Raw genomic sequence first — 18,501 nt, forward strand, 5'->3', positions numbered from 1 at the left:
TCGAGAAATTGAAATGAAAAAAGTCTGAAATTCAACGTCGACGACATCACAGCTGCCCTCATCCGCTCAACAACGACTCATCGACGAAGAATAGGAATCAGACATCATGGCTCCTATTTCGATTACAGATATCGTTGCATCGCTCCCTTCAGAGGACTCATGGGGACCCCCAGTCACTACCGAAAGCACTCTCGATGGAGTTCCATATGCCCCTTTCTCCAAGGGGGATAAGCTAGGGCGAATGGCAGATTGGGCTACGGAAGGGAAAGACGGAAGAGATGGACGGGGTGGCAGACAAGCATATAACCGCTTGTACAGAGGTTTGTACACTCATTTTTCCATAGATCTCATTTTCGCCAGCTTGATAACTCATGCGACATAACTGTGTAGATCAGCAAGTGTACGGTGCTGGGACATCTAGCCTGTTCTCCGTCCCGGTGGCCGAAGATGAATCCTCCTTCTCTGTCGTCGATAATACAAGATCCTCTACGAAGACTCGCGGATTTGGTCGTGGCGGGGGCACCATCTTCCGTGGCCGTGGCCAACGAGGTGGCCCTGGACAACGCGGCCGCGGTGGCTTCCAAAGAGTGGGTGCAGGACGAGGCGGTCAGTCTGGCGGAGACCGATACTATGACAACCGGGGTGGACGAGGTGGCCGGGGCCGCCGATTTGGATGGAGAGATTACGACAAACCCCAACGTAATCGCGATAGCTCAGTGCACATCCGCACTGAGTGGACCATGCGGGAGGAGATCGACTTCACAAGACTTGCGAAACTCAACCTCGAGACTCCTGATGGCGAGGATATTGACAATTACGGCTTCCTGTACTACTATGATCGCACATATGATAAACCTCCTGTGAGGAACACGGAGCGAAAACTGCAGTCTCTTGATCGTGCTGCGTACAACGTCACCACTACCGCCGACCCAGTCATCCAAGAACTAGCCGAAAAGGATGAGGCCACCTTGTTCGCCACGGCTGATATTCTCTCCATGCTGATGTGCGCTCCTCGCAGCGTGTATTCTTGGGATATTGTTATCATCCAACAAGGCAACAAGATTTACTTCGACAAACGTGACAACGCATCCATCGACTTGGTAACAGTCAACGAGAACGCTCAGGATGCACCTCTCGAAGCCTCAGAGGCAGGAGGAGCCAAGCAAGACTCCATCAACACCCCTGGTGCCCTCGCCATCGAAGCCACTGTCATCAATCATAACTTCGCTCTTCAAACCGTGATCGAATCTGACACCTCCAAGGTCGAATTCGCCCACCCTAACCCCTTCTACAACGCGTCCGAAGAGAGCGAGCCCCTCGCTTCCAAGGCCTACAAGTACCGCCGCTTCGACCTCTCTCTCGAGAAGGACGAGGAACAGCTCCAGCTGATCGTGCGCACTGAAGTCGACGCCGTAGTCAAAAACAACATCAGCGGCGATGACCAGTACCTGACCGTCAAGGCCCTCAACGAATTCGACCACAAATCCCAAGGCGCCGGCGGCGCACTCGACTGGCGCACCAAGCTCGTCTCCCAGCGTGGCGCCGTCCTCGCCACCGAGATGAAGAATAACAGCTGCAAGCTCGCCCGATGGGCCACACAGGCCATCCTAGCCAAGGCCGACATGATGAAGCTCGGCTTCGTGTCGCGCGCCAATCCAAAATCAGCCGCTGCGCACGTCATCCTGGGCGTGGTGGGCTATAAGCCGCGCGAGTTTGCTGCGCAAATGAACCTGAATCTGTCGAACGGATGGGGTATTGTGCGGACGATTGTGGACTTGATTCGAGGGTTGGATCATGACGATGAGGATGACAGTGATGGCGATGTGCGCAAGTTCGTGCTTGTGAAGGATCCGAATAAGCCTGTGATTCGACTTTATCAGGTTCCGGTAAATACGTTTGAGGAAGATGAGGATGCTGGGGCTGAGACAGTGAAGGAGGAGAAGGAGTCGGATGAGGATGAAGCGTAAAAAGATGCTGGCTCCCTTTTTTACTTGGTTTGATTATGTTACTTGGTTGATAAAAAAACGTCATTGATAAGGACGCCGTTTCATGACCCCTTTTCTTTTTCCTTTCGTTTGTTTCCTTAGTTTTAAATTCCATCTCCTTCTCGAGTATGTGATTGATGATAATAATGCCTCCTTCCGTCCTTTTTACGTTCTACAGATACCGGAAAAATGTTTCAGAAGCTAAAGCTTACGAGAATTGGTCATCCGGAAGAATATAAAACTTTTAGCAATATATTGAAAGTGGTTCTGAAGAGGCATAAGCGAGCCACATCGTCATGATCAAATCCCACGTAACTAATCCGTAGGCAGGTAGCCAATAACTCCAACTGCCACCCCTTCCTATTGTCATAATGCAATCCGCCCGAATCCCATCCCATCGGCGCGATTCCCGTAACTCTTACCCCAGCTGGACGGCGAGGATCATGTAGATAAAGAGGGACTTTGAAGAAGTATGAAACACGGGAAGAATTATGCGAAGGACGTAACTTTTTAGGAGAAGAAATGAGTCGATGAGTAAACACACATATAATATATAATATATATAAAATAAACCCTCATAAATATTGTAACATAGACAGAGAAGAGAAAAGAAAAAAAACCAATCAGTTCATTCGCCGTCCCCATCTTTCCGCTTACCATCTTACAATGCGCAGGCGTTGAAAAGCACTGTTCGTCTGCCTCGGTTTAACGACTTTCTCTTCCTGCTTCTATCTTTCCTGTCCCCTTCCTACTTACAATCGAGTCGATTTCGAAGCCAAAGGAATCATTCCGGAGAAACGCAATGAGATACAATAAAGACAAGGGGAGGTGAAAGGAGACGGCGACGACAAGACATATGGAAGGTAAAAAGAAAGAAAGATAAGAGAATATGCCAAAATAAATCCATCCCAGGTCCATCAATCATTTCAGAACTAGATAAGATAAAAAGATATAACGCAAAAGAAAAAGAGGGGGAAAACAAGAGAAGCCAGAAGCTCAAAATTCAGTTCAGTTAAGCGAAGAAATGACAGGGGCAGTAGAGCCACAAGTAAGTCAACACTGAGTGGAAGCAAAACAGAAAAAACTGGACATGATTCCTAGTTAAATCGCAATCCCAATACCCAACCCAATTTAAGATTCAGACAGCGCAACACAACTAGAAAATCAGATAAGACAGGCCAGAAAAGGGAAAGCAAGTGAATTCATATCATAATATATCGTCACAAATCATATCGTAAAAAAGGGAGAGGAGCCAATAATGAAACAAAAGCAAAGTATAAGATGCCACATCCGGTTGGAGAACAGTTACCAAGTATCAACCATCACAAAGGAGACATAGCACAACGACACCAAAACCCCCAAAACCCCATTCCCTTCTCCAGACCTGTTCATAATATCACGACCTGCGCATCCAATCGAGCCCCCTCAACCTCCTCTCTCTACTTTTCTCACGCCGCATATCCTGGTCGGATGCGCGTGGCGTAGCTTCGGACTCATCCTCAGCTATCTGGTGATCGACCGAACCAATACCAACCGCAGCACCATGCACGTCTGGCGCTAGTGTACTGAGCGCTTTGCCGGGGTTGAATCCACTGGGCGTAATTGAAGTCGTGGGTCGGGGTGTAACGTCCTCGCCGGATGGATCGGCGGTGGGAGAAGTGGTGAGGACTGGAGTATGTAGTTGCTTTTGTTGGGTTGTGCCGGGTGGTGTGATTTTTGTGATCGCGGATTCGGTATTGACTTTTGACGGTGGCGCTGAAGGTAGGGGTGGGGGTGTAGATGGAGTTTTTGGAGCCTGGGTTGTAGACTTGGAATGTGAGGGTTGAGATTGGGCTGTAGAGCCCTGCAATTGCTCTGCCGAGGCAACAGAAGTCGTCGTCTCCGGGGCGACTTTCTCAGAGATCGAGAGCGGCGGCTGTATTCGAACCGACGATTTGGCACTGGTGGTACTTGTAGGGACAAGGGGATCGGTAAGCGCACACGACTCCTCCTGTTCCCTATCCTCCGGCAAAGTCTCCAACCCATCCTCCGCAATTCGCAAGCCAGCAAGTCTTTCCTCCACAACATCAACGCTCGGGCCGGGTGCACCTACAAGCGACGATGGTGTCACTTCTCCACCGGTAGCAGTGCCTCCGGGTGAACTAACCGCTGTAGTAACAGGACCCTCTACACGCCTCTCGCCAGCATCACTAACTACGCTACCACGACTATTCGTCCGCATCAACTCCGTTCCCAACTTGGATCCTGACCGTTTGCCCTTCCCGGGCGCAGTTTGCGGACTCTTCGGCCGGTTCTGCGACTGGGAATTTCCAAGCTCCTCGTCCTCATCGTCCCCTGACTCAGCCCCCTCATTACTCCTCCCCCGCCCGTGTGCCTCACGCTTCGCGCGAATATCCTCGACGGAAGGCTGGTTGCGCGTACCCCGCGCACGCATGCCTACCACTGGCATCGTCATTGCCATAGCCGGAACGGTTGATGGGGCGGAAGCTGCATGGAGGACTTGCGGGATTTGGGGTGGTGAGGACATAATTATCGGGTCTGATCTTAGGACGCTAGGCTCATCGGAGATACCAAGACCACCACCGCCACCACCGCTCCCAGTGCCCTGCACATTCCCCCACTCATCCGTAGCCTGGCGACCAATGATAACGGGTAATTCTTCGGGCTTAATGGAGTCGAGGTCGCCAAAGTAGCTGCTACCGATGGAATCTTCGCGGCTGGAGCCGCGGTAGGAACTTGTGGGGATGGCTGCAAAGCCGGATGATGTGGAGCTGGGGCTGCAATCAGGTGCCATCATCGAGGATGTCAGCCGGGAGCTAACCGGAGGTAGTATGGGATGATGCGCTGGGAGGCTGAGCGAATGATTCTTTGGCGGGGGCTTCCACTGGCAGAATTTGCAAAGGGCCTCAGTGAGCTTGGAAAGCGTGGGCGGTTTCTCGATGAGCGCATCGAAATGGTGTGTTTCCGGAAGGTCTTTGAGGTAGCCCGTGCAGCAGATGATAGGAGTATGTGTATTGACACTCTTTGTATCACGGATCATGCGCGCCACGTCTGCGCCATTGAGCTGTGGTAGTTTAAATTCCATCATGATGATGTCAAATTGGACTTCGCTAAGTGCGTAGCGCATGGCCTCTGATCCATTGACGGCGGTAATTGTGCGGCATCGTAGCTTCTCAAATAGTCTTTCCATAACCAGCTTCGACACAGGATGATCTTCGCATATAAGAACATCCAGGGGGCGGAAATAAGGTCCCTCGGCAAGATTGATCTGCGACAACCGTCTGGAACTTTGTCGTCGCCTTTGGACCTTGAGGAGCGCCTTAGCCTTGGTCCGTGGATCTTCATTATCAGACGATGACGGTGAAATATCAAACAACTGACTTCGCCGTTTATGGTGTCCAGGTACAAACGGCTCTTTAGAAGGGGCCGCTTCGCTATCCTGAGAACCAACAGTCTGCGACCTCGATCGGGAGGTCGGTGCACTGCTCTGGCGCGGCTGGGAAGTACCACCCGACTTATCAGGAGAAGGTGTTGGCGGCTTCACATACTTAACAGGCGATGAGGTAGCGGAAGTAGACATCATCTTAAAATTTGTTGATAAACGTGGAGGCTCAGGGTAACTCCCCGGCTGCAGCGATCCGCCAGGCTGATGGGAAAATGACGAGGATCCAGAGGTTTTCCTCCGCTCATGATTCTGGCCCGTACTAAATTGTACCAGAAGCGGTGAGGAAGGTTGTGAAGGTCGACTAGGGGACGAAGAATTCGCCTGACTGAGACTCGACGGCGACGCTGGGCGGTTCGTGGCTTTGTTGTGTGACAGGGTCCGCTGCAGAGGCATTGGTAGCAGAGGGCTTCCCTCCAGCGATGGACCGGAGCTGGAGGCGGGCGTATGCGTTGGTATTTGCCTTTGCTGTGCCTGCATAGCCTCCATTCTCAATTTCTGAATGACATCCTTATTCGCCTTCTCCAACACAGGTAAGTTCTTGAAGTTAAAGTTCCCAAAATCATCCGCCAAAACCGGCTCGCTAAGTCGTCTGCTGCGAGTATCACGCACATGTGGAGGGATATGCAGCGGCATCAGCCCGCGCTTCAGAGAATTCACCTGTGTGCGAACCTTGTAGAGAGCATCGTGGGGTCTATCAGGATAATCTGGTCCTGTAGCGGCGGGGGGAGGAGATAGCTGGTCTTCCAACTCTTCAGTAAAAGACTGTAGCGTGGCACCCCGAGCATCGAAATACTCCGTATCTTCCGGGTTCTCCGGAGCGGGGACAAACTGTGCCTCATCCTCCAACAGCGTATCCCAGTTTATATCCGCGAACCACGGATGTGCACGAACTTCAGCGCCCCCGTTGGGATATTTCTCAGAAGCATTCGAACCAAGTCGCTCCTCTGGATTAATGGTCATCAACTTATTCATGAGATCCTTTGCTTCGGGCGTTACCAGTTCATCTGCTTCTTCAGGCCAATTAATTCTACGGTTAAGGATATTCTGGAAGACTTCGTCTGGGGTGGAGGCGTTGAAGGGAGGGTATCCGTAGAGGAATTCAAACAAGATACAACCAAGAGACCACCAATCGCTCATCTCATCCTGTCCGACGCCATTGATAGTTTCCGGGGCGAGATAATCAGGTGTCCCGACGAAACATCGATTATGATCCTCTGGGTCGAAAAGGGCCATGGCGGGAGGTATCAAAGATTGCTGGGGTGGAGTACTGTGCTGACCAGACATCGAGGACGCTGGATAACTGGTACCCGTCTGCAATGGGAATAGGTGCGGAGAATCGCTTCCTTCACTCTGGGTTTCCTCCTCGATGGGACGGCCTTGTTGTTGCTGTTGTTGCGGTGGAGGGAATGACGGCTGTGGTTGAAACGACAGGGGATACGGTGTGTCGCCACCGTCATATAATGAAAAACCTCTAAACATCCCCGTCAAACTGTCACTGCCCCCGCTGTCACTTCGATACCCCGAAGCACGTCTCGACGTTTCGCGATTAAACGACTGCTCTTTATTCAGGCTGAAATATGACGGCTGGTTAATCAGCATAGGGAACTCAGGAGTCATAGACGGCGTGGAACTTGGTGATTGTGTCGGCGGGAAATCAAACGACGCCGACCGCGACGATGCCAGCGATGTAGCATGAGTAAACGGGCCCGTCTTAAGTAGATCCGGCGCAGACTCATTGGGGTTCTTGAGAATACGTTTCTGACGGCCTACAAGCCCCATCCGCGAAAGGCCAAAATCGGTCAACTTCAAATGGCCCCGTTGGTCGATGAGGAGGTTATCTGGCTTCAGATCGCGGTGGACAATGCCCCTCTCATGGAGATGTTCAATGCCCAGAACCACTTCTGCAACATACTTCTTCGCCCAGTCCTCTGTCAGACCGCCGAGAACTTTGACCAGAGATGCGCAATCGCCGCCATTGAGGTATTCCATGACAAGGTACAAATAATCCTTGCTTGAGAAGGTCCAGTAGAGCTTCGCAACGAAATCACTCTCACCCTGCCACATCATAATGGCCCGTTCAGCCTTGACGTTAGTAACCTGGTTCTTAACAACCATATCTGCCTTCTTCAGGACTTTGATGGCAAAGTACTCAGCAGTCGATTTCTTCTTGGACAAGTAAACACTACCAAATGCACCCTTGCTAATCGGCTTGATGATCTCGAAGTCTTTGATAGAAGGCGCAACCGCCCGTGGTGGTGGCGGGTGGCTGACCGAGCTAAGATGCGGGGAAATAGGAGTCTTGGCCAGGTCCGGAGAAGTTGCAGATGACAGTCTGCGATGGTGATGATGGGAAGATGGTGGATAGTATTGGTGCGTATTATGGGCTGCAAGCTCAGAGTTGCTGAGCAGCGGGGATGTCATTGGTGACGTGAAGCTTTCGCCCATGGATAACCGTGGTTTGGATAATCGGAGCGGAGAATGGGGTTGGTTTCGGGCAGGGGATTCTCTGCGTGGAGACACCGACATGCCGGGCAGTATGAGGCTTTGGCGTTTACGGTCTCTAGAGCTTGTGACACGACTAAGCCCCCGCTCAGAGGTTGGAGACTCAGTCCGGTATGTCCCAGTCCCAACGAAAGCGGAAGAGAGTATGCTGCTATCGCTATCACCCGCGTCGCTTTCGGCGAGCAACGAGCCCCTCTTGGATGGTTGCGAATGGCTTAGCAAACCGCCAACACTCCTATGAGACCGAGGCGTTGGACACTCCATTGGACTACTGGAACGGGTCGAGACAGCGACAGATGAAGGCTGTGGTCTTTCTGATTGGGAGGCAGGAGTAAATAGCGGAGTTGAGCCGACACGCAACGCAGCAGTTATTCCTGACGGAGTGGGTAGTGAGGACGGTTGAGTAGACGTATTAGACGGGCCATCGAGGATCTGAGCCCACGCTGAATCTCTACCTTCGTCCTGAGAATCTCCGGCGACGCTTGAGGATGAACCTGACGAATCGCTCAGTTCCCCTGCAGCAATGCGTTCCGCTTTACTCATGGCAGCAGAAATACAGTCCTCGACAAGAACTGTAAACTCGACGCGGATACGCTCACTATACTCTACAATCTGCCGATGGCGAAACACCGCATCCACCTTGGCACGGGCAAAGCGTTCGGTGTCCGCTGATAACGCTGCTAAACCCTGTTCTTGGTCCAGGGTATTGCTGCTTGGAGATTGCCATTGCATGACTTGCGATATTCTCGATTCCGACTGGGGAGATTGTGTTCGAATTTCTTCTCCCACGTCTGTTCGAGCGTCTTTAAGTGCTGGTGTGTTGATCTCTAAGGCAGTGTCGCAGAGATCTAAAATCAATTCCACAATGCGCGCAAGCGGTCGTCGAACAGCAAAGGAAGAGCGAGTGCGATTATGACCTAGACCTGACGTCGATGGATCGCGTGAACGTGGTGGTGTTCCGGAAGAAGAGGACGAGCCTGAAGTCATGCCCGACGAAGGTATGAAGGGCCCGATAGGTAAACCCTTATACTCTGCTTGAGGGCCGGCGAAGGGGCTCGAGTCACCAGAAGCTGACCTGCCTTTGCGAGCTTCTAAAGCATCTAGAACCTTAACGATGGAGTGGCGATGTTCGTTTAAATTGTCCTGTGCCATCTGGACGTCCATCTCCGCTCCATGTTCTTGCAGGCATAATTCTGAATGTTTCTCGAACCACCACGGGGAGATTTGGCGCTCACAGATTCGACATAGCACCGGAGGGGGAAGGGGGACGTGAGAGGGATCCCGAGATCCCGCTTCCGCGAGAGCTGTGAGGTAATTTGCAAGGACCTCTGCGCCAACGCCGAGCGACTCGACGAGGAGTGGGGGAAGATCGATTGTAACTTCCCGTGGTTGAGTAGATGGCCGTAGCATCCACATAGTCTAGATCCCATAAGAAACTAACTACAACAATATCTCCAAACGTAACAGAAGAAGAAAGAATGGAATGCTTACGTGACTTTCCGTAGTCGGAGACCGGTCAAAAACCATAATCCCCTGCCCCTCGAGATTCAGGATATGATAGTCTTCATCACTCTCCTGTTGCTCCTCTCTCTCACGTTCGGGATGCTTCTCCTGAGGCTGAGAGACATCCACACGTCCCTCTTGCACTTTCTCTTGCCTTGGTGCTTCCGCATCCCATACCTCTCCTTCTTCCCTTTTTTCTTCCCTTTCACCCTCACCACCACCCTCACTACCTACATGCTCCACCTTCACCTCCCCAGCCTCCCGCCTAAGGAACGACGCCGGCCCCGTTTTCACCGCAAATCTAACAATATGACTTTTTGAATCATCGATCTTCATGCTCTCAATGGCATGCTCAAACGCCATCTTATTATCTAGGACAAGCTCAGAAATCAACAACCCCTCAACATCTTCGACGTTCGTGCCAACCACCTCCTTCCACGAGGGGCTGACCCACTTAATGCGCCCATCGAGATCGAGGTCAACAATAACATTCAGCGTCTGCTCGGCGGCTTCCTTGAGGTCTTGGCGTTCTTTGCGGAAGTCTTCGCTGAGCGTACGAGACATTGGCTGCGGAGAGGGACTGTCACTACAGGTGTCGCGGGCCTCCTGCCTGAGAGCGGCGACAGCAGGAGGTGCGAGGAAGCGAGGCGGATTGGGGGTGTTTTCAGCCCCATTGTCGGCCATTGTACGCTAATATAGACTGTATATCGCCGAGGAGGCACCGGGTGGTTCGGTCAAATGTCGATTCTTGCGAGCAAGGGGTTTTACGGAGGATAATAGATGGTTCGATGTAGATATGCAGGACAACCCTTTCGTCAGGATTGACGGATTGGCGTATCCCGTGAGGCGGGCGGGGCGTTCTGCCGTGGCGTCCTTGCCGGAGCACACGGGGGTGGGGGAAAGTACAGGGGCCAATGAAGGCGAGATAGGTATCAAGGAGACAGTAGGAAACGATGTAAACCACAGCAAGACAAAATTGCCTCTGGCCAGGCCGGCTAGAGCGGTGCCCGGAAGCAGCGTTATAGCCTCATCCGTCAGCATCAACTATCCATGACAAGTATTGGGCCCGAGGTCAGAGGAGCAGGGCGAACGGTGTATGCCAGGAAGGAAGCACGCAAGCAAAATAGCGTAGAGCGATTTGTAGTTTTTCGTTGCCAGCGGAGAAATATGGGTAGGCCCAAAGGTTTTGAAAGGAGGAGTAAAGTGGTGGATCGAGGGGGTCTGAAGCGCGTTGCAGACACGATATCAAGTAACAAGCAAGTCTGACTGAAAGCTGCCCGTTTCTTTCTCCCGTGCTTGTCCTCCTGCCTTGCGCCTCTCACTATTCTCACCCAATTCTTGCTGGTATGTGTCTTTCACACACACACTTCTTCTTCTTCGTCGTCGTCGTCGTCGTCGTCGTAGTCTCCGGCTTCCCTAAGGATTGTCAGTTCGGGGGGTCGAGCGGTGTCGTTCTGCCTCGTAATGAAACAAAAGAGGTCACAAGGTGATGGACGGTGCTAGCTAGGTCCATCCATCCACGGGCGAGATTTCTGCAAGACGTCTGTAGTCTGTCTGTAGCTTCTCTGTAGCCCAGGCAAGGGAAGTTATTTAATGCGCACAGCAGACACGCAGGGCAGAGATTCGCTCTTCAACCAGCAAAGGTGATCAAATGACGAGGACAGGACGCGGGCACAGGCAATAGAAACGGTGCTTGCTGGGGGGGGGGGGGGGGAACAACCTCAACCAATACAAGATCAATAAATATACAACGAAGCAAGAAGACGATATGCCGGGATATCAGAACCAAAGCACTGGACAGAATGCTGACCGTCAGGAATCGAGGATGTCGTTCGTTTCAAGATAACTTTCGCAGCGAGATCAAGAGCAAAGCGTCGCCAACTTCGGACCAGAAGCGGAAAGCGTGTATGGTATCGTATAGCGCCGGGTCTGTTTGGGGTAAAACAGTGCAACTCCGCTGCCAAGAGGCGGTATTGAGGGCGTATTACTAGGAAAAGGCAATTAGTCATGACAGGGCGCGGTGCGTGGAAATAAACAGGATACAGGTTATATCTCCCTTATTTCTATTATTATTGTTTTGGATAGAGTCTGGTGAATATATGCCAGGATCTGACATTATACATTCCACCTAAGGAATAGTTACTGTACTCCGTATGCACTGTACAACTGTCATTCCATCAGCCATCAGCCATTGAACTCCAGGCGTCTCCAAAGGCAACAGCCGCTCCGGTCATCGGCGGAGTTTGAGATGGCGCCGTTACCATATCTTTTGATATTTACTATGTGTTAGAGATGAACCCCCTTTGAATAACCGGGCGCCGGATCAGAAAAAGACAACACATTGTCAGGATGAGTCACCCCGATGCTTGCCTATACTTGGTGTTGTATAGGATCAACTTTGAGGTATTAATATTATACACTGAACTAACTCCACACACCACACCACAAACATTGAGGCTAATAATATAGAGATAACAGCCAGGGGAAGACCATGCAAAATAAAAAGAAACAGGTAAAATGATCCTATATACTGATGACCAAAGATTTACCTGATCCATGGGATATCTCGTTAGTTAAACAAAAAGCGAAAATGTACAGTACATAGTGAGGAAGTGGAATATTAAACTGATAGAACCAGGAAACAAAAGGTACACAAAAATAAATGAAAATAAATGAAATGAAATGAAGAAATCTACAACTCCTTCTTCGCCTCAACCCCCTGCTCCTTCTCCAAAACCGTCCCCACAGACCTCACCACCCCCTCCTCCAACGGCACAACAGGCACATACCCGATCCGCCTCTTCGCCTTCTCACACGAATAATACCGCGTCATACACGAAAACCGCACCTCCTTCCTCGACATCCGCGGCTTCTTCCCAAACAGCCCAAACACCATCTCCAACAGTCCCCCAATAACCGTCAGCGCCCCTTCAGGCAGCGCAATCGCCTTCTCCGGCTCAACGACCTTGCCCATCAGCGCCCAGATGCTCCGCGCCATATCCCAGAAGTACACGGGGCTGTCGTTGGTGACGTTGAACGCCTCGCCATCGACGCGCTCGTGGTCCAGCGGCGCTGCGCCGCCGGATTCTAGACGTTTGAATGTGGCCAGGAGGCACTGCGCTGCGAGCATGTGGGCGTAGGCGACATTGCCCGCGTAGGTGAAGTCGAAGAGGTTGTCGTTGTCGCCGAGCTGGAAGCGGAGGACGAAGGGGGAGGATTTGCGGGCGTGGTCGGTCAGGCCCTTTGTGACGGTTGTGTCGCGCTCGCCGTAAATGCCGGCGGGGCGGATGGAGGTAGTCAGCATTCCTGTTGGGGAGGTTTTGTTGAAGTTCAGAACCAGGGTTTCGCCTTGGGCCTGCAATGAGAATAATGTTAGATTTTCATGAGATATATATTCGTATCCTCGCGGGAAAGAAGGAAAATAAGAGAAAAACAGAATACCCACCTTCGTCTCCGTATAATACTCATACTGCAACTTCCCCGTAATCAACGGCCACCTCTCATCCGCCCGAATCAAATCACTATGACAATCATGCACCACGGACGACGAGCTCGTGTACACAAACGCCTTACACACCCCACCCCACTCCCCCTTCAGCCCCCCAGCAACCTCCAGCACATTCCTCGTCCCATCCACATTAATCCGATACAATAATTCTGGCGTCGACTGCATCGGCGGCGGCGAGACGGTATGGATCACAACATCCGGCTTCACCTTCCGGAACACCTCCAGCAGTTGCTCGGTGGACATGATGTCTGCCTCGTAGTACTCTGCGCCGGGGTAGCGGTTGTGCACCGTGCGCAGGTCGAGGACGCAGACCTTTGTGTTTTTGTAGGATGGGTAGCGGCCCGCGAGCGAAGGGACGGCGAAGCGGGTGTCTGTCTCGCCGTTGGCTTTACGGACGGGGCTTGGGATTGTTCGATTCTTTTCACTGCTGTTGCAGCCGGAGCTGGCTTCGGAGGGGAAATTCAGGAGCTGGTCGACAATGTGACTGCCCAGGAAGCCGCAGCCGCCTGTGACAAGGACGGTGCCTAGCTCAAGGGTATTTGGGGTGGCCATGGTTGGCGTTTCTCTGTGTTCTGTTTTCCTTCTTTTTTCTGATTCGATTGCTGGAAACTCAGGAGATAGTTAGGCCGTGAATACACAGTAGAGTACGGGATAGCAGGATGGTTCGGGGGGGAAGGAATTAGTAGGGATATGTTCAATGCTATAGCTGTTACATTAAGGTTATACGGTATAATTAAATAGACGTTGATAGGATGAGGTTCAGGGGGTTGGAATTGAGAAACATTGAGCCGTGAGCTGAGCTGGGTGAAATAATAATAATCTTGGAGTCCGTCCCCGATACAGCACGGTGTAATTTTGGTAAATCGGTGACACGGGAAGCTCGGACCAACTAGCTTGAAGTTTCGGGCGTGGAGCAGGACCCAATTAGGACTAGCGGCGGCGGAGATTCTTAGGAGGCTTCTCGTCCAACTAACTATCCAACTAGATATATGCTTCATTAACTACGGTAAAAACAGAAAACACACCCTATTGCTCTATGTAGCTGCCGGGGAAACAAAACCTAAGCAAGAAGACAGGAATTAAAAAGCTTAAGACAACAAAATGGGAACATTCCTGTGACAAAAAAAAAAACCCTATTTTTGGAAAAGATGAGGAAAGGAGAAACCGAAGAAAAGAGTAAATGAAAAGACGGGGCAAAGGCCTAACATAATTAGAGTTTCATAGAAACCGAATGCAAAATAACACATCTTAAAACCAGAAATTAAAAAGCTGCCAGTGACGAGTTAGACGAGTTAAAACCATATTATGACGTAATCACAGAGTACACCTCTTAAATCTGCGAGTGGATACATTGCTTGTATGCGAAACGAGGGTGAATGAAAGGTGGGCGGGTTATATGGTATGAAGTAGACGGAGCCAATTAAGGAAGAAAACTTTGTCTATCCAGAGGGCTCAAATAATGCCTATTAATTAATTGGAAATCTTTTAGCACCAGTTTCCGAGAAAAATTAAAGAGTAAAAACGGAAAAAGGGAAAAAGAGAACTCACTCAGTACTCCGCTGCACAGACCTCCTGAGCAACCGATTATACTTTTTCTTATCCTCCTCAGAGCCCCAGAATAATTTCGACGCCTCTGGATTCACGGTCGTCCACGGGTTATAGGGCGGGGCCTCATCCTCCAGCGCCTCCACAATAGCCTCAATATGTGCCTTCATCTCCTCCATCTTCTTTGGGAAATAGCACAGAACCCCGTCCTTGGAGATACGATTGTGGAACAGGGGTGGCTTAACGATGACCCGCGGCTGTTCATCAGGGAACTTGGGGCTCAGGTAGATTCGGATCTGGAAAATGCCACCGTCAAACTGCGTCATGTGTTTACCAAAGTAGGTCATGTTCCAGAGGAACGGGTTCCCCTCCTCGAGGTCTAGATCGATCATGAAGTTCCCCCTATTCTTGAGATCTGCAACGGTCTGCTCGTGCTGCCGCTGGAGGTTGACGGCGATCCTAGTCTCGTCTTTTTTCGCCTTCATGCCCTCCGCAGCCCAACTTTCGGTCTCTTTCATGATAGTCTCTTTGATAAGGCCCAGGCGTCTACGAAGGTCTGGGTAACAGAAACGGCCATTCATAACGTTTCCGACGTTTTCAAAGGGCATCGTTTTGAATGCCTGTGAAGGGGTAACTTGGGGTTCTGCAGCGTCGATTGCGAGAATGTAAGATTCGTAGTACCATAGGAATCTGCGCTTTAGGAGATCTTCGAAAGGCTCAAAAGTTGGGCGGTCGTCCTCTCCGGTCAAACGATCCTCTTCCTCTTCCTCCTCTATAAACCCGGCAGGACATGGGGGAACGACCGTGCCATCCGATTGGATACCAAGGAACTCTTCGAGTCTCTGGATGACTGCAATCCGCAGAGTCTCATGTCGAATCTAGATAAGTGTAGCTGTTAGAGAGATAAAACATAAAAGGATGCCAGATTTGTTCTACATGGATACAGTGTGCGTTTACCTTGGCAACATATTGAGACATATTCTGTTGATCGTGGTCAGACCTGGCGTTCTCAAATCCAGGTTCGTTTTCATAGGGGTTAGCGGACATCAAACTCTGGATGGAAATCAGAACAGATTCCAAGCCTTGGGCTGAAGACCATTGCTCTCCACGCTCACCACGCCAGGTCCTTTGCTTGCAGTTAGCGACTATATTTTGAAACAACGTAAGAGTTCTGGGAAGAGAAAATTACCCTAGTATAGATCTAAATGATACTCGAGTTGTCAGTCAACCACGAAAGAAGAAAAGAAAAGAAAAGAAAAGAAAAGTATACATCTGAAGTTCCAGGGCAATAAGAGAGTTACCACTCACAAGCAAACTTTTCCAGAGGCGTAAATATTCGGGTTGTAGCGACATCGGCCGCCATTTGTAGTTGTACAATGAACAGTTGGTGGTGTTCCAGGGTAATCTAGATCAAAACACCAAAAAACCATGTTCAGTATTTTGATGAGCACAACATGCACGCGCGCACAGAGAGAGAGAGAGGAAGAATCCAAATCAAACCTTCGGGGAACCTGATCGAGAACTGTAGCTAATATGTCAGCGTGGTGGTTCATCGGATAACCGCGTAGATGGATGGATATTGGACTACAGGCCACAAACCTCGAAAAATCCAAACTCATAGGGCGTTTCATGAGGGCCCACGATCAGGGCCTTCATGCTACGGATATCTGATTCCTTGCAAGCCACCGCTAGGGCTGTGATGGGTATTGTATGTTAGCGTCTTTGAAACAATCGTGGGCAAATGGGGGCGCGGATGCCGCATGGTGACCCAGCAGCAAAGCATGCCAGCGACTTGCATGGATCTAAATAAGTAAAAACAAGACAGAAATCAAAATAAACAACAAAAAAGGAAGACTTACACAAGTCCGTGCCATGCTGAATCTGGCTAATTTCCTAATCACAGCATCGAGCTGTTAGAAATCCAAGGGAGAGAAAAAAAAAAAAAAAAATACCCTACCCATGCAGGACTTGTCCAACCATGAGAGAGGGAGTGGGAGGGATGTTTCATACACGGCCAATGCGTAAGATCGCTTGATTAGACATTTTCCTTTGCTATGAGAACGCAACCTGGCTGCTTGCAACGAGGAGACCTAAGTAGCAGAGGCCCTTTCGAGGGCCTGGGGGAAGATGAAGAAGGGCTAGGTCGAAGACAGCGCTTCAGGCCACCCGCTTCAATCTAGTTGAGACGGCTCTGGGGCTTTTTTGTTTCGTCAATTTGGGTGGTGTGGGTAAGGTGAGAAAGGAAGAAAGTGTGTAAGAAGATATTTTATGAATGAAGTGTGGGTGTGTGAGCCGGGTGTTCCAACAAGGTTTATTTCTTCTGTTCTTTTCTGTCGTTTCTTTCTTTCTTTCTTTCTTTCTTCTGTTGGATGTTTCCAGGGCAAACGGGTTCAAGATGAGAATGAATAATGAACACACAACTCAAAGAACAAGTGACGGAGATGTTCAAGTGATACAAGAGAAGAAGAGCCGGCAGGTTCCAGTCGCAGCCAGGCAGAGATGTCTAATACCTGATAGATAGATCCCTCTCTACTCTGTGTCAGGAGAGACAGCAGATCTAAGTTATAACACGGAGCTCAAAGCTGCAGTGCATCCAACATGGAAGCAAAACAAACACAATATGCCCTGAGCTCTCTTACTTAGGCTATCTAGGTATCTCAATTTCAACGGGAAGAAAAAAGGAAAAGAGAGAGAAAAATACTGCGTAGATACCAGAAATAAAAAGTGGGTTTACATATGATGAAAACTTTCTTTTGTCATTCTCTCTGTTCTCTCCTTCGTTCTTTATTTCTTTCCAGGCGAGGCTGACCAGTTGGCTGTGAAGTTCCCGACGGTGACTTGTCTTGTCTTGTCTTCAACGGCCAGCCAATTGTTGCTGTGAGCAGGGGAAGTATTTATTGCGGCTGGATCCTCCGCGTCGTCGCAGGGAGAGAGAGCAGAGAAAACAGAGAAAACAGAGAAAACAGGGACAGACAGGGACAGACAGGGACAGACAAGTAAATAAACAGACAAGGTCAGTGGGCGCTGAACCTACGAATTGAAGAACAGCACTAACTAGCACAACGTTCTTAAATAACGGGTGCAAGAAGCTGGTCGCTCAGCAGCGGGTTTGGTGGCTTGCAAACCTACGCAGCGGTACACTCCGTACAGTCTGTAGAGGCCGATAAATAAATATGATGATGCTTATTTCCGTCGGTTTGCTTTAAATAAGCGGTCCAACGACGACGGTGACCGTCATACTGAAACAGTTCGTTTGAGCTCCTTTGTCCACCACATACGCTACGCTGCGTATACGTTTTACATCCTTCCAGCTAGTTACGTTACAGCCTACTTGGTCCTTGTTTGCCTTGCTAGAACGCTTCTCGAGGCCCCAAGAAGTTTTTCGTCCAGATCACCCACCAGATATGCTCGTCCATGAAAGATAAATGACTTCAATAATGACTTCATATACGTAAGGCACTAGCCCCTCTTTCCACCAACCGACGACCGGTCCTATAGCTCAGTTGGTTAGAGCGTGGTGCTAATAACGCCAAGGTCGCGAGTTCGACCCTCGTTGGGACCATGCGGTTAAGCTTTTGATATTTTCGACATTTTATTTTATTTTTAATCTTGCAGGCTTGCAGCTGTATAGATAATAAGTAGTTAATGAGGAAGTGCAAAAAGAAGAATTTACACAGTCGTGCAGTCAACAATATCAGATATTTTTGATTTCCTTTCCCGGTTTGTCAGGAAAAACAAGTCATAAGAAAATAGAAGTAAAAAAAAAACCGAAAACGATTTCTTAGTGAATGGTCCCAACGAGGGTCGAACTCGCGACCTTGGCGTTATTAGCACCACGCTCTAACCAACTGAGCTATAGGACCTATCATTCGATGGAAGCGAGACGCCCGGGTTCATTCACTGTCTCTCAGGCACACCCAAATTTTGCTCCTAATTTTTGCCTCGAAGCGTTCGACAACCTCCTTCCTGTACATGCAAAACATACATGTATAAAGAATAAATGGCATTTGTCT

General features: G+C 50.1%; 4 protein-coding genes and 2 non-coding genes across 7 annotated transcripts; 2 read left to right on the forward strand and 4 right to left on the reverse strand.

Moving 5' to 3' along the window:
• The first annotated feature begins 7 nt into the window (after positions 1–7).
• BDBG_00068 (translation initiation factor 3 subunit D) lies at positions 8–2,612 on the forward strand. Its single transcript, XM_002628776.2, has 2 exons — positions 8–320; positions 391–2,612. The coding sequence occupies exons 1-2, from the start codon at positions 107–109 to the stop codon at positions 1,965–1,967; spliced, it is 1,791 nt and encodes a 596-aa protein (XP_002628822.1). The 5' UTR covers positions 8–106; the 3' UTR covers positions 1,968–2,612.
• On the reverse strand, positions 2,230–11,518 carry BDBG_00069. Of its 2 annotated transcripts, XM_031719713.1 has the most exons (3): positions 11,156–11,518; positions 9,424–10,851; positions 2,230–9,351 (listed from the first exon to the last, which is right to left on the reverse strand). In XM_031719713.1, exons 2-3 carry the CDS (start codon positions 10,117–10,119, stop codon positions 3,382–3,384), a joined length of 6,666 nt encoding a protein of 2,221 aa, XP_031575583.1. In that variant the 5' UTR covers positions 10,120–10,851; positions 11,156–11,518; the 3' UTR covers positions 2,230–3,381. The 2 variants fall into 2 exon arrangements, with proteins under 2 accessions (XP_031575583.1, XP_002628823.1); XM_002628777.2 differs by having other exon boundaries at positions 9,424–11,518.
• Positions 11,519–12,127: 609 nt separating this feature from the next.
• On the reverse strand, positions 12,128–13,495 carry BDBG_00070 (sterol-4alpha-carboxylate 3-dehydrogenase (decarboxylating); the record flags this gene model as incomplete). Its single annotated transcript, XM_002628778.1, has 2 exons — positions 12,128–12,790; positions 12,881–13,495. The coding sequence occupies 2 exons, from the start codon at positions 13,493–13,495 to the stop codon at positions 12,128–12,130; spliced, it is 1,278 nt and encodes a 425-aa protein (XP_002628824.1).
• An 868-nt stretch (positions 13,496–14,363) lies between these two features.
• Positions 14,364–16,531, reverse strand: BDBG_00071 (ubiquitin-conjugating enzyme E2 Z; the record flags this gene model as incomplete). Its single annotated transcript, XM_002628779.2, has 9 exons — positions 14,364–14,406; positions 14,492–15,366; positions 15,446–15,614; positions 15,678–15,689; positions 15,797–15,893; positions 15,989–16,010; positions 16,088–16,182; positions 16,348–16,381; positions 16,499–16,531. 9 exons carry the CDS (start codon positions 16,529–16,531, stop codon positions 14,364–14,366), a joined length of 1,380 nt encoding a protein of 459 aa, XP_002628825.2.
• A 1,445-nt stretch (positions 16,532–17,976) lies between these two features.
• On the forward strand, positions 17,977–18,050 carry BDBG_16044. Its single transcript has one exon. It is a non-coding gene; the product is annotated as a tRNA-Ile (tRNA).
• Positions 18,051–18,277: 227 nt separating this feature from the next.
• Positions 18,278–18,351, reverse strand: BDBG_16045. Its single transcript has one exon. It is a non-coding gene; the product is annotated as a tRNA-Ile (tRNA).
• Between the last annotated feature and the right edge of the window lie 150 nt (positions 18,352–18,501).

The sequence above is a fragment of the Blastomyces gilchristii genome, assembly GCF_000003855.2.
Source record: "Blastomyces gilchristii SLH14081 genomic scaffold supercont1.1, whole genome shotgun sequence".
NCBI lineage: Eukaryota > Fungi > Ascomycota > Eurotiomycetes > Onygenales > Ajellomycetaceae > Blastomyces > Blastomyces gilchristii.